Genomic DNA, 14,399 nt, shown 5'->3' with positions numbered 1-14,399 from the left:
CCTGCTCCGGAGCAGCGTGGCGGGTGGGGGGCACGACCCTCTCTGGCCTCGGTGTCTGTGTGTGAAGTCGGGGGTATGGCTGCGCCATCCTTGCTGCAGGGCTCTGGGGGACGTAGGGACGAACGTGATGTGCCCCCCACTGACCGCTGTGGTTGCCCCCCCAGCTCAGCTCACCCATGAACCCCGTCAGCAGCAGCGAGGACATCAAGCCCCCCCTGGGCCTCAATGGCGTCCTCAAGGTCCCCGCCCACCCCTCAGGAAACATGGCTTCCTTCACCAAGCACATCTGCGCCATCTGCGGGGACCGCTCCTCAGGTACTGCTGCTGTGGGGGCCGGTGGGACAGGGTTGTCAGGCCACTGCAGGGTCTGGAGGCCTCCCCAAGTCACCCTCCTGTGGGCTAAGCAGGACCCAAGGCCAGGGTGCAGGGAGGCAGGCGCCTGGGCCATGGCCCACTCCCAGGGCTCCACGAGGCCATTCCAGGGTTCTCACGTCTGTGGGACAGCGTGTGTTGGGTGGGGTGGGGCACAGGGCAGCCTGAGGCTTCCGGAGAGGAGGTGGCTGCTGATGGCAGGGTCAGTGTGGGGGCAGCCAGCGCTGTGCCTCCTCCCTTGGCTGGGTCTGGGCAAGGGGCCTGTGCTGTGCCACTGCCCCCGACAGCCTGAGAGGGAAGAACGGGCTGCACGGTGCAGACACAGAGCAGGTGACTTGCCAGGGGCTCTGGTCCCTGATGAGCTGGGATGTGTCCCTGCCCCACTCCCCAGTTGTCCTCAGAGGAGCAGAGAGGGCAAGGCCGGGGCCCGGTCTGAGCCCAGGCAGGGGTCTAGAGACCAGCAGGTCCCTTCCTGAGGCCTGGCCCGCCAGCTGGCAGTGGTGGCGTTGGATGCGGGGTGGGCTGCCTGCCGGCGCGGTGGCTGCTCCCCAGCCCTGCCCTGCCCTGTCCCGCAGGCAAGCACTACGGGGTGTACAGCTGCGAGGGGTGCAAGGGCTTCTTCAAGCGGACGGTGCGCAAGGACCTGACCTACACCTGCCGCGACAACAAGGACTGCCTGATTGACAAGCGGCAGCGGAACCGGTGCCAGTACTGCCGCTACCAGAAGTGCCTGGCCATGGGCATGAAGCGGGAAGGTAGGCCACGGCGTCGGGTGGGGGCGCGGGCAGGTGTTGGACAAGCAGTGGGGCCGGGGCCTGTGCATGGACACCCAAGATGGACAGCAGGGAGTGAGTGGCCTGGACAGAGGCACGGCAAGGCTGAGGCAGGAGTGGCGGCGGGGCCCGAAGCGTGGGCGCACATGGGCCCCGGGCGGCATTTTCTGGCTGGCGTTGGCTGTCTGGCGAGGGGATGGTCAAGGAGACCTTCAGGTGGTGCTGCTTAGGTTGGAGAGGTGGAGCAGGGGCGTCTTCTGAGCTGTTGGATGCCAGGGCTGGTTCCGGGCCGGCTTCCTCCCGAGGCCAACTCTGCTGCAACCCTGCAGGGCCGCCGGATGGCCCCCAAGGCTCTTGGAGCAGTTCCTCCTTTCCTTGTATTTTTGTGCCAGTCTTATTTTTTTTTTTTTTTTTTTGAGACGGAGTGTGGCTCTGTCGCCCAGGCTGGAGTGTAATGGCCGGATCTCAGCTTACTGCAAGCTCCGCCTCCCGGGTTCACGCCATTCTCCTGCCTCAACCTCCCGAGTAGCTGGGACTACAGGCGCCCGCCACCTCGCCCGGCTAGTTTTTTGTATGTTTTTCAGTAGAGATGGGGTTTCACCGTGTTAGCCAGGATGGTCTCGATCTCCTGACCTCGTGATCCGCCCGTCTCGGCCTCCCAAAGTGCTGGGATTACAGGCTTGAGCCACCGTGCCCGTGTGCCAGTCTTATTAACAAATCTGTGTTGGGGGCGGTTTGCAGGGAAGGTCCCTCCCCCAGTGTCACCGCAATTGTCAAGTCAGACCTGGGTCGGAGTCCCGGGCCCCACAGGCGCTGTGACTTCCCAGCCCTGGCTGGCTGTGGACCTCAGTGTCTCCATCTGTCACATCCCCTTTCCTTCTCAGGTTTGGCGATTCCTGGCCTCCGAGTGGGTCGCTGGGTCGTGGTTTTCTCACGTGTTTGCGGGTGTGCCTCGATTCTTCCCATCGGGTCCTGTACCCTGGGCTTTGTGGGGGTGGGAGGTGCTGTCTGGGATGAAGATCTGCTGGTCTGTCCCCGTCCCCCCAGCTCTGCAGGACACCCTTCCTCTGTCCTCTGCTGTGCTGCTCCCGAGACCCCATACCTGTGTGTCTGGTGTCTGTCTGCCTCCCCGCCAGCCCGTGGTGGGGTTTGCAAGCAGGATCCAAGCCACTGTCTCACTGTCAGGGATGTCCTGAGTGGCGGCCCTCGTGCTGCAGTTTTCATTTCATCATCTCTCTCGTGTGTGCCGTCTCAGCCTTCATGGTCCTGTTGAGAAATCAGCGCCTCTGCCGGGCCCTGCACTCCCACGGGGTCTCCTCCTTGGGCCGCGAGGCTGAGTGTGGCATACGGGCTGGCATGGGGTCCTTGTGCCCACGTAGCAGAGCTGCCTTCTAGGGCTGGCGTGGCCATGCCCAGTGTTGCCAGTCAGGCCTTTCTGATGGGGATGCATGTTTCACAGAGTGCTGGCGTGTGCTCAGGCCCACCCTTTGCTGTGCAGGCTGGGAAACCTAGGCCAGAGGGTTCAAGCCTTGCTCAGGGTCACATGCTGGGCTCTGGCTCCCATCCATACCTTGTTGCTTTCACCAGAGGGCAGAGGAGCGTGTGCCCAGCCTGGAGAGGTGTGGGCCCAGCCTGGAGAGGTGTGGGCCCAGTCGGGTTCTTCTGGGTGCCTGGTGTGGGCAGGAAGGCTTGCTGTGGTGGCAGGTGCAGCTTTGTCCCTGGAAGATGGAAACTGGGACAGGGGCAGGCATGGATAGGGTAGGCAGTGGCCAGGGCCCCTGTGCACAGGCGTGGAGACTGGCCTATTCTGGGGTGGAGGCCCGAGGCATGGCTGGAGCCGGGTGGGGAAGGCCTTGTGTGCAGCCTGAGCCTGGCAGTTTCCACGAGGATGCCATAGCACAGAAAGCTTGGTTTAGCGGAGACCACTCTCAGATGCTGGGGTCTTCGGGAATACCCCTGTGAGCTTGGTGGCAGATGAGAGCATTGTGCATGGCTGGTGCCGGGCCTGGGCCTACAGCAGTGAGCTCACTGTCCTTTGAAAGTGATCACCAGATAACCAGGGGGACCCCAGGGTGCAGCCGGTGCAGACTTAGGGGAAGCTCAGGCACTGTGGGAGCCCAGACCCTGCCTCGGGCACCCGGTGAGATGCAGGCAGGCAGGAGGGCTGTTGACGCCTGAGGAATGAAAACGTGTCGGCACCACAAGCCTGATGCAGGGAGCACTGTCCATGAAGTCTGAGGCTGCCATCACACCTGGCCCTCAGAAGTCAGGGCTGGCCTTTCTGAGCCCTGTCCCGGGCCCTCCAGGCTGCACTGACTCCTTCCTGAGGCCCTGCAGCCCGGTCATCCATGTGCCTGGGATCATCAGAGTCCAGCTGCCTGGGCCCCCCAAAGCCTGGGGATGACACCCCATCTCATCTCAGTGGACCCGTGCAGTGTTGGGGCTGGGGGGACCTGGAGTCACCTGGTCAGACCCCTCCCCTGGTGCCCACTGGTGACTGGGTCCTGTTAGGAGTCCCCCGATCTGGGGGGCCACCCTGGACTGGATACCCCCTTCCTGATTCCCATGCATGGTCTTACTCACCTCTTACCTGCAAGACAGAGAAATGGGGTACAGAGAGGTGAGCCGTGGGGAGGTCTGAGAGCCAGCACCAGGCGTGGCCCCCATTTCTTGCCAGTCCTTCCTGCTCTCTGTCCTTCCTCTTGGCAGTGCACAGCCCTGGAGACCGGACTTAGGGCCGTGAGAGAAAATGCTGCTGTCAATGGACCCCCTCCCCTTTGCCTCCAGCAGGATTCTGAGGCAGGAACTTGCTGCCGAGCGCTCTTGCCCCAAACACAGCTGCAGAACTCAGCCTCGGCGTGGAGGGCGCCTCTGCGTGGGCGGCGAGGAGGCGGTGAGGCCCCCATGCCAAACGTGCCCTGCTGCCAGTGCCTCTGCTCGTGCATAGGGGGAGTCTCTTGCCTCCCCTACCCTGGCTGTGTGGGCTGCACAGCCAGACTTGTGGAGCGTCTTACTCTTGGGCAGGGGTGGGGCCCCACGTGCAGCCTAGGCGCTCGCCCTGCAGGGACCCCACACAGGACCAGTGGCTGGGAGGACTTGGGAGGCACCCTCCTGCCCCGCCTGCATCTGGCTCCAGATGGGTCCTGAAATGCAGACCCTCCCTTTCTCCTCCTGGGGCAAACCCTGCAAGGAGGGCTCCCTGGCAGCGGAGGGCAGGGCTGTTGGTTGCATGGGTGGGGCATTGCAGTAGCCCTGGAGAAAGCTATGGGGCCAAGTTGGCCAACGCTAGGTGCCTGTGGCCCAGAGCGTGCAGGATGGGAGCTGTCGGCTCTGGGGGCTGAGCCCTCCTGAGTGTCAGGCACCTGGCAGGCAGCTACGCTCACTGGCCTTGATGCCACGTGGTCCCTCGGCCTGGTTTGTGGTCAGACTCCCAGAAACTGAGGCTGGAGCCGAGGCGTTGCGTGCCAGTGCAGTGCTGCGAGGACGTCGCCTCGGGTTGGTCCCAGGGCTGGCTGAAGGCGGGATGGCCCAGGTGCCCCCATGCGGTGACTCTGCCCCCGGCAAGGGCCCACTCTGGCTCTGGGGCAGATGGGTTCCCACCCGTATGCTGTAGGATACCACAGGCTGATAGCATCTCCGGTTGGGCAATAGGGCCTGCACGCGCAGGCAGCCACCAGGAGGGACTCGTTCTGCAGCATTCCCGGGACCAGGGGTGGGCAGAGGTGGGGGGACATGCGTGGTGGGTGTTGTCCCTCTGCCAAGCTGAGCCTGGGCCTGTTTGCTGAAGCCGGGGGTGGCAGGGCTTGGGGGGCCCGGAGGCACATGTGCTGTGATGGGGAAGACAGTCCTCACGCTTGGGGGTTCCCAGTCCGATGGAAGAGACCTAGCTTCCACCCGGGGTGGTGGGGGGAGACACTGGCCTAGAGGGGGCAATGCCTGCCCCCCATTCTGCTTCCTCCTCCTCCCCCAGGAAGCCTGCTCCCCATTTCCTCCCTGCGTGCCTTTGCTTCCTGTGCCCACCCTCCAGCTCTGAAGGACTGGGTGTGGAAACAGCAGTGTCTGGCATGTGTGCATGTGTGTGTGCACATGTGTGTGTGTGTGTGCACTGCAGGGATGTGACTGGCCCCACAGGTCTCTGCTGTGGGAAGGGAGCCCCGGCTGGGCTCAGGTGTGGCCCTCTTGCCTTCTGGCCTCTGACACTGGGCAAGCGACCTTGCCTTGCCCAGTCCTCAGGTTCCTCATCTGGGGTGGGCTGGAGATATCAGGAAGACCCCTGAGAGCTTGTGATGAGAGAGCTGTGCGTGGCTGGTGGCAGCGTTGGAGAACAGTGGTCATGTGTGGGTGTGGGTGTGGTGTGTCTGTGTGGTATATGGGGGTGGCTGTGGTGTGTATGTGTGGTGTGTGTGTGGTGTGGTATGTGTGTGTGTGTGTGTGTGTGTGTGTATGTCTACATGGTTTGTGTGCATGTGTGTGTGCACGGTTCTCGTGTTCTGATGCCTGGCTCTAGGTTGAAGCCCTGGAGGGAAGGTAAGCCACTCCCTCTAGAGACTCTAGCTTGCGGCGTGGCCTCTGGCACCGCTCTCTGGGTCTCTGTCACCTCACCCTTAAGAGGAGGCCAGAATGGTTTGGTGGACTTCAGTCCTGCCTATCTTGGGCCCAGCCGTGGGCTGCACAAGGGACAGAGGAAGGACTCAGCCATTGCCACTACCCAAGGCAGAGGAGCCAGTGGGGCTGGGGATGCCCTTGGGCCCCGACATACCTGTCTCGGAGCTGTCTGCCCTTCCCAGACCCCCTCCCTCCTGCTCGACTCTGGGGGGCTGTGGCAGGTCAGAGATGGCCCTTGCTTCTGAGGGGCTGCTGCTGCACCCCAAGTCCTAGGCCAGCTTGTCTCCGGAGGCCCGGGACCCCACGGATGCTGGGGAGGGGCCGCCTGGGCGGGAGTCTCAGGTCTTCCTGGGAGGACTGGGCTGCGGCGTGTGAGCCTCCTCTGCCTCCGAGCAGCCTCCTCCGTGCCTCCACTCTGCCTCCTCCAGTCGCTGCGCTCGGGGCTGGAGGGTAAAGAGGCTCTGTGTTTATAGACGCCTCCCGCCCGGCCTCCGGCGCCAGCGGAACATGAGTCAAGCATGACTTCGTCTAGAAGGTGATTGTGCTGGCAAAGCATAAATCCCGGCCCCTCCTGCCCCCCAGCCTATAAATAAAGCGATCATATTTATAATGATGCTGGGCAGAGCTGCTGGGCCCTTCACAGCTTCAAAGTGCTTCACAAAACACTCGCTAATTAATTCTCGGCTGCCCTGGCGGAGGAGGCAGGTGCCAAGGAACCCAGCCCCAGGCGCCTGGGGAGGAACTGGCAGCGAGGCCCCTCGCTCAGGGCCACCCTTGTCTGGGGCTCCCCATGCCCTGGGGCTACCTTTGAGCAGGAGAAAATCCCTGGCACTGGGCCGGGCTGGCGCGTGGGGTGGGAGGCTGCGGTGACAGCTCTGAGCACCTCCAGGCCCCCTGTGTGCTGGCGCTTCCTCTTGGAGCCATCCTGGGGGTGAGCGTTGTCATTCTCGTCTTGCGGACGAGGGAGCCAAGGCACAGAGAGGTCAGGGGACTTGGCCGGGGCCACACGGCTGCTTGGGCTGTGGCAGGCTAGCAGGCTGTGTGGGGCTGGGGTTGTCGGATCCTGCTCACTGTCTTGAGCACTCAGCCCTGCCCCTTTGGCTCTCAGAGCCTCAGCTTTCCCTCTGGGAAGACAGCAGTGCCATCTATGTCTTGGCACTGAGACTTCAGAATTCTGCCCTTGCTGCTCATCCTTAGGGTCTCAGGGACCTGGGCCAGTGGAGGTTCCAGTCCCCCGCAGCTCAGATGCTGGCTGAGATCCACGTGTGTGGGTGCTTCCTGCCCCAGGGGCTGCTCAGCGTGGGTGGGGCCGGCTGTATAGGCGCAGGACCCTTACAGAGGGTCGTGTCAGTAGTGACCCTGCTCCAGGTGAGCACTGCCCTCTGGAGGGCTCATGGAAGTCCCATGTGGGAGCTGACTGGAACCTTCTGCAGCCCCTGCCAGACCGTTGCTGTTTGCCCACCAGCCCTGCTCGCCATCCTGCCCCCACCCGCCATCAGGCTTCCAGTAGGGCCAGACCTGTGCCTGCCGACTGTGGTGTCCCTGGCTGGCCCCTCGGCCTGGTTGGTGCATCCTGAAGCCGGGGATGGGCCTCCTGGCCAGAGTCTCCCTGTGTGGGCGGAAGTCCCTCGCTCAAGCCAGTGGGCCATGAGGGAAACTGTTGGCACAGGGTGGTGCTGAGAGGTATCCACGTGTGGCTGTTGCAGAGCTGTGGCTGGCATGAAGGGAACCAGGCAGAGCTGGGGACCCTGGGCCTGGGGGTGTGAAGGGAGGGGCTTGCAGAGCTCCGAGACAGCTGCTCAGTGGAAACTGTGGCTTCAGGAGAAAGTGGCAGCTGACACCGTGGCAGGTGGGGCAGGGAGGGCGCCAGAGGCACAGATACGTTCTCCCACTGTTTTCCAAACCCATCTGGAAGCCAGAAGGTGGAAGGGTGGGATGAGACATGGTCAGTCCATGGCTGACTGGTGCCTGCGAGGACCCCAGGCTTCCAGGTTTGTGTTCTGCCCACCATTGAGACATCCTGGAGGGACTGGGATGAGCCCAGCCACAGGCCCAGAGAGGTGGCAGCTCCAGGAACCCCTCCACCAGGCCATACCTTTGGGCCCTTAGAAGGGCACCGTCCTAGGCCTCAGACCAGGAAGAGAAGGGGCCTGGGTCAGGGACTACCCAGCCCAGCACACTGGCAGGAGGACACAGAGAGGGAGGAATTGGCCCCCAGTCCGTGTCTGAGCTCGGAGGAGATACAGCGGGAGGGGCATTTCCAGGGTGAGAGTGGAGAGGCCTTGACTGGAGTACGGGCGTGGAACTGTGCTGGACAGAGGTGGCTGTAGGACCTGACGGTCCCTGTTGCTTTTCTGGCTCTGCTGTTTACTCACTTGGACAGTCATTTTCTCTGTCTCAGCCATAGTTTTCTCATCGGTACAATGGGGTAATGTGAGTGCCCGCCCCGTGGGGCTGTTGGTGGTGGATGGAACAGAAGGAGGAGGTGGTGGGATTGGGGACCAGAGCCCCAGCTCAGGACTTTCAGGGAAGGGGACGTGTCTCGGGGGAATGGCCCATAAGCCAAGTGGATGCATCTGTCCAATTTCCATCTGGGTCCCAGTCTGCCTCCCGGCACTTCTGGTGAGGGGTCCCCAGATAGGCTGACAGAGGGGCTGAGGTGGCTCCCTCAGTGTTCAAAGTGGACAGTCGAGGAAGGCAAATCCAGGTGGAGGGAAGCTGGGGGCGGGAGAAGCCACATGCACCTGGGCAGCCAGGGCTCATGCCTCCGGCCCCTTCGCTGAGCGCCCACCCCCAGGGCTGATTGGAGTCAGCTGACTGGAGCCCATGCCTGATGCAGCTCCTGCTGCCTGCAAGCATCGCTCTATTTTACCTTAATGCTCAGCCTCTGGTTCCACTGGAGTGGCTGCTTCCTGGAGTGGATTGAAAGGCATCCTGGTGCCCTGCTTGGGGCATGGTCGGTGGAGCTGGGTGGGCCGCCTCTGTGTGGCCAGGGTGGGGCTGGGCGCCTGCCCTCCATTTCTGGCAGGACCTAGTGTCATTGGGAGGGGCGTGGGGTCTGCAGGTGCACAATTTCCTGCTTGCTCAGGTGTCTCTGAGCCTCTCACCTCCTGGATATTCCCCTTGTCCAGGCCCTCAGCCAGCATGGGTGCCCCTGTGCCGCCTCATGTGTGTGCTCAGCTTCTGCTTCTGGGCCTTTGCAGGGACCGTGTCTCCAGTCTGAGCCATGATTCCTCTGCAACCTCCTCCTCCAGTCACATCGACACCTCTTCCAGGAAGGCTTCCTGGTTTTCCCTGAGTCCATAGACCATTTGGGCCTTTCTCGCCCCATGTTGGGGTCCCTGCTGCACTGTCTCCTGCCAGGCCCCAGGCAGGCTCCTGGTGTGAACATTAATTGGAATTAATGAGAGTTGGCCTCTGTTCTCAGAGCACACAGCCACACGGCCAGGCATGGGGCAGAAATGGGGTCTCCATCACCCAGCGGTGGTGGGGATGCCAGTGTTGTTGGTGTGTTGGCTGGGAGCTGGCACCACCTGGCCAGGACAGCCTTCCCTGGGAGCCACTGGCCCAGCTGAGTGTGGGGCTGACCCGCACCTCCCGGGTTGTAGCCGTGCAGGAGGAACGGCAGCGTGGCAAGGACCGGAATGAGAATGAGGTGGAGTCGACCAGCGGCGCCAACGAGGACATGCCGGTGGAGAGGATCCTGGAGGCTGAGCTGGCCGTGGAGCCCAAGACTGAGACCTACGTGGAGGCGAACATGGGGCTGAACCCCAGCTCGGTGAGTCACCGCCTCTGCGGGGGTGGGCAGCCCCACCTGCCTCAGTTTCCCTCACTCACTCACCCTCCCACTTGAGCAGCTGATGAGCCAGAGAGGTCCTGGGGGCTGCCCTGGGCCCCGTGGCCGCCTCAGCTCAGCCTCTTACCCGAGGTGGCCCTGTGGGCCCCTCGCCCCAGCTGGGCGGCACTCTCCTCTCCTGGCCCATGCACGGGTGGCCCTTGGGGCAGGGGCCGGGGGCCAGGGGCCCTGCAGCCACATCCTCCTCCTCGGCCATCTCTGCTGGGGCCTCAGCCGCTGTGTCCCCTTGGAGTTTGGCCTCTCTGGGTGCAGAGGCTGTCCCTGCTCCCTGGTGCCCCTTGGAAAAGGTGTGGGAGGAGGCCAAGCCCTGGCAAGAGGTTCTGCAGGTTGGTTCCAGGGCTGGCTCTGCCTGCAGCCGTGTGGCCCTGGGCAGGTGCCCAGCAGTCTCGGTGGCTGCTGTAGACGCAGGAAGCAGCTCCGCAGCACCCCAGCTGGTCACTCCATGCTGACCCTCCTGCCCCCTCCCACCCCGACAGCCTCAAGGGGAGGAGAACTGGGTGGGCCACAGCCCTGCTCCCAGGCGCTTCTGGGCTGGTTCCAACTGGCCCCGGAGGTGTTGGATTCAAGACTCCCTGGCCTTGTCCTCCCCTCCTTGGACCCTCCCTGTTACTGGCTCCCTCTCTGTGGCATCCTTGCTTCTGGCTGTGGCCTTGCCAGGGAGGGTGGCACAGGTGCGTTCTGAGCCCCTCCTACCCTAAGGCCCAGGAACCTGCACTGCTCGGGACCCATTGCTCCCTGGTGAGCTTGTCTGGCTGGGAGACCCCCCTTTGTCCCAGGCCCCACTGAGGGGGCAGCTCCAGCTGTGCCGGGGGTTGGGCAGGTGAGCTCCTGGCTGCCCGAGTGAAGGTTCAGAACTGTACACTAAGCTTCCTGCTGCCGGGGACTTGGGTCCAGCTGGCCCTCAGGGCCCCTGCGTCTTCGCCACGGTCACCGTGGTGTCCAGTCTTCACCCGTGTCTCCGTGTGGGTTTCGGGCTGGGACCAGAGCCCCGTGGCCACCAAAGACCTTGTACAGGCCGACCATGAGGTCGCCTCGACCTTTGTCCCTCTGTGGGTCCGGGCACACCAGCCTGCCCTCCATGCTGGGTGTGCCCTGCAGGTCACTGTACCCCTGCCCACCACCCCCCTGCCCCTTCTTGCTTGCGGCTCCCGTGGCCTGGAGCTGGGCCCTCTGGCTCTTCCTCAGGCTTTGGTCTCAGCTGAGGTACCTCTGGCCTTCATTTGTGCCCCCGCCAGGATGGGGACTGCCCCTGTGATGTGGGCTGAGAGCACCTGCTCTTTTCTCTGTGGCCCCTGGCACTGGCCATCACAGGGTGAGGTGTGATCACAGGGTAAGATGTGTGGTGGGTTAATTTCTGCCCCCACGAGGCTGCTGGTGACGGCTCTGCTGTTCCTCACCGCCAGCTTTGGTCAAGGACAGCGACCCCACCCTGCTCCTTGGCACTCACACAGGGCCCGCAGCCCCACTGCCTCTGTCTGTCTGAGGGTGGGGGTCTGCTCTTGTCTGAGGTCCCGTGGCTGGGTCAGGACCTGCTTTCCTGCCCTTTCTGGGTAGGACAACCCGTTGCCCTCACGTCCCTGGTTCTGCTCAGACCTCTACTCTGGCCGGGGACTGGGGTTGCCGGGGTGGGGAGAAGGTGCATGGGACCCCCACAACAGGCGCCTTCTTTCCGGAGGAGCCGTCCCCGTGAATGACAGGCGCAGACCCGCCCCCAGCCCTGGCTGTTCTGCACACCTGCCCTGCGCTGCGCCCGCCCCACCAGCCCTGCGGAGGGCAGGCCCGTGAGCGACAGGTGCAGACCCGCCCCCAGCCCTGGCTGGTCTGCACACCTGCCCTGCCCTGCGCCCGCCCCAGCAGCCCTGTGGAGGGCAGGAGAGGGAGGGTGGCTGTGAGGGTTTCATGATCCAGCAGAAAATCCAAAAACAAGTTTGGCAGATGCACAAAGGGCTGCCAAGTTTTTATTTTGTGAAGGACACTATTTGGGGGGGCGGAAATCTGCCATCTGCTCTCTCCCTCACTGCATCAAAGTTGAGGGAGTTTAGAACCACAAAGGCAGGCAGGACTCGCTGGGGATGAAGAATACGTCTTCCACGGGGACGGGGTCTCTCTGTGCCCGCTCACTCCCTGCTGTGCCTGGGCTCACACTGAACGCTCTCCCCTGTGGCCTGGACTGGGTCCAACTTCCAGAACCGCTCACTGGGCCCCTTCCCTCAGATGGGCAAACTGAGGTCCAGAGAGGGGGCAGCCTGCCCGGTGTCGCGGTCCTGGTGCCTGGTTTCTCCCCAGCGCAGGGCAGGGCCTGGGCAGGTCCTGTGGACACTTCTAGGCAGGAGTAGAGCCCATCCATCACACGCCTTCTGTTACACAAGGCACGTTGGATCTCCAGGCGAGAATGGGAGGCTCACAGAGGTTAGTCCTTTCCCGAGGCCACACAGGGAGGTGGAGCTGGGTTCCTGCACTGTCCCTCCCTACCGAGGGGACCCCCTTCAGGCCTAGCCCTGCTGGTACTGGAGCCAGAGCCTCACACCTGCCAGGAGTGTGCCTCCTTCTCGGCTCCAGCCTCCTGGCTCTCCAGCCTGCCACATTCTGCTCCCTGTCCTGGCTATGCCCACTGCAGGCATATGACAGATGGTGACCCCTGTGCCCACTCCTGCAGAGGTCCGAGCCAGCTCAGGAGGGCCTGAGGCTCTCCTTCCTTACCCATAGCACCAGCCTGTCACCTGGGCCTGCTCTGGGCCCTGTGTTGGCTTCCGAGAGTGGCCGGCCAGTGGCTGGAAGTCCTGGGTACAAGGATCCCAAGCAGAGCCACCTGCTGCAGACACAGTGCTCAGGGCTGGTTTTCCCCACATCCCCCCGCCCCTGCCAGGCCTGCTCGATCCTTTCTCAGGGATGCCCTGAGGCCGATGGGCAGGCAAGAAGGATGGGCCCCTTTCAGCCCCCAGTGTGATAGAAGGAGAGGCTGAGGCTGAGAAGCTGGCCTGGCTGTGGCAGGCCTGGGGGGCGCTGAGCACAGAGCCAGGAGTCGTGTGAGTGCTGGGGGCTGTGGATGCTGCTCATGGAAGGTTTGCAGAGAAATGAGTGAGTTACAGACCTGTGGTCAACCCCTCTCAGCTGAGGGATCCCACCCCTCTGTGCACCCCTTCTGTCTCGGGCCCCCAAGGGCTGCCCTGGCCTCTCCTGAGGGTCCTGGTGAGTCTCTGTGCCATTCCTCGGGGGCCTTCTCATTCCGCCCTCAGAGGCCTTTCCCGCCGGGTGCTGCGTTTAGGCTGCACGTCTCTGATGAGCAGGTGGATTCTGTTTGTGGAAGCTCTTCAAAGGGAGGCATTTTTCTCCTCGGCGGATGCCCTGGAGTGAGGGATCCCCGAATCCTGTTGACAGTCGTTACTCCTGCAGCGGCACCACCGAGGGGGCCGTCGTCTGAGTTCCCCTTACTCAGAATACAGAAGGTCCATGACCCAAGCCCCACCTGCCAGGAGCTGGGGAGGGCCCTCCCCTCCTGCCCTGCTTCAAGGCCGCCTGGGTCCCCTCATCTGTGAGACTGAGTGGCCCTCTTCCGGCTAGGGCTTTCCAGAGGAGCCGTGAGTGCTGCCCTCTCTCTGTGCCTGGGGCCTGGTGTCTCAGCCGAGGCGCCTGCCCTCCCGAGCTCCCACATCCATGCCTGCTAGAACGTGAGAAGCCAGCCCTGTCCCCAGGGTGGGCCACCGTGACCATCAGAGGTGAAGGCGGTCGGTCCCACCCAGCTCCGACACTGCCCCGTATCCGATTTCCCCAGCTCCCCGCGCCTGCCTCCCAGAGCTGTGGGAGAGACTCGTGTGTCCTGCCGTAACCTAGTGTCTGGAAACCACACACATTTTATTATCTGACTGTTCTGTGGCCAGAGAGCCAAACTCAGTCTTGGTGGCTGACGTCAAGGTGCCTGCCGGCTGGCTCCTGCGGGCTCTGCTGGGGAGTCTGCCCCTGCCCCTGCTTCTGGGGCTGCCACATTCCTTGGCTCATGGCTTCTTCCTCCACCTTCAAAGCCAGCAGCCTCTCTCTCCCCTTGGGCCCAGTGTCTGTGATCGCATCTCTTCCTCTGACCCTCCTGCCTCCCTCTCACAGGCCCCGTGCAATGACCCGGGTCCCCCCGGTGGTGCAGGCCCACCTCCCAATTTCAGGCCACACCTAATCACCTCTGCCAAGCCCTATGTGCCATGCAAGGTCGCATAGTCCCAGGTTCCGGGGATTGGGAACTGGGCATCTTTGAGGGCCGTATTCAGCACCCTGCATGGGCCCACTGTGTGGGGTGGGGCCTGGTCTGGCTGTGTTCTGTCAGTACACTGGCTTCTGGGACTGAATGTCTGCTCTTATTCCTCCACTGTAGCCGAATGACCCCGTCACCAACATTTGCCAAGCAGCCGACAAGCAGCTCTTCACGCTGGTGGAGTGGGCCAAGCGGATCCCACACTTCTCAGAGCTGCCCCTGGACGACCAGGTCATCCTGCTGCGGGCAGGTGAGTGGTGGGGCCTGGGCGGGGATGGGGACGCCATGCAGATGGGACACTTATCGGGACACTCCTCGCTCCCGGGACACTCCCCCATCCCGGGACACTCCCCCCTCCCAGGACACACTCCCCCCTCCCGGGACACACTCCCACCTCCCATGACACTCCTCCCTCCTGGGACACTCCCCCCTCCCAGGACACACTCCCCCCTCCCGGGACACTTCTACTTCCCAGGACACGCTCCTGCCTCCCGGGACACTCCTTCCTACTGGGACATGCCCTCCTCCCGGGACACTCCCCCCTCCTGGGACA

The 14,399-nt window shown here is 63.2% G+C and overlaps 1 protein-coding gene across 2 annotated transcripts in view; it reads left to right on the top strand.

Annotated features, from left to right (window-relative positions):
• RXRA (retinoid X receptor, alpha) overlaps nt 1-14,399 on the top strand; it is a 68,056-nt gene that overhangs the window by 29,499 nt on the left and 24,158 nt on the right. For both annotated transcript variants that reach the window (XM_011931106.1, XM_011931107.1), the window contains 4 exons: nt 165-315; nt 948-1,127; nt 9,359-9,528; nt 13,967-14,096. In XM_011931106.1, coding sequence (XP_011786496.1) covers nt 165-315; nt 948-1,127; nt 9,359-9,528; nt 13,967-14,096 — 631 coding nt within the window. The remainder of the gene's footprint in view (nt 1-164; nt 316-947; nt 1,128-9,358; nt 9,529-13,966; nt 14,097-14,399) is intronic.

The sequence above is a fragment of the Colobus angolensis genome, unplaced genomic scaffold (genome assembly GCF_000951035.1).
Source record: "Colobus angolensis palliatus isolate OR3802 unplaced genomic scaffold, Cang.pa_1.0 Scaffold9, whole genome shotgun sequence".
NCBI lineage: Eukaryota > Metazoa > Chordata > Mammalia > Primates > Cercopithecidae > Colobus > Colobus angolensis.
The sequence above is the reverse complement of the archived record's forward strand: the minus strand, read 5'-3'. Positions and strand labels throughout refer to the sequence as shown.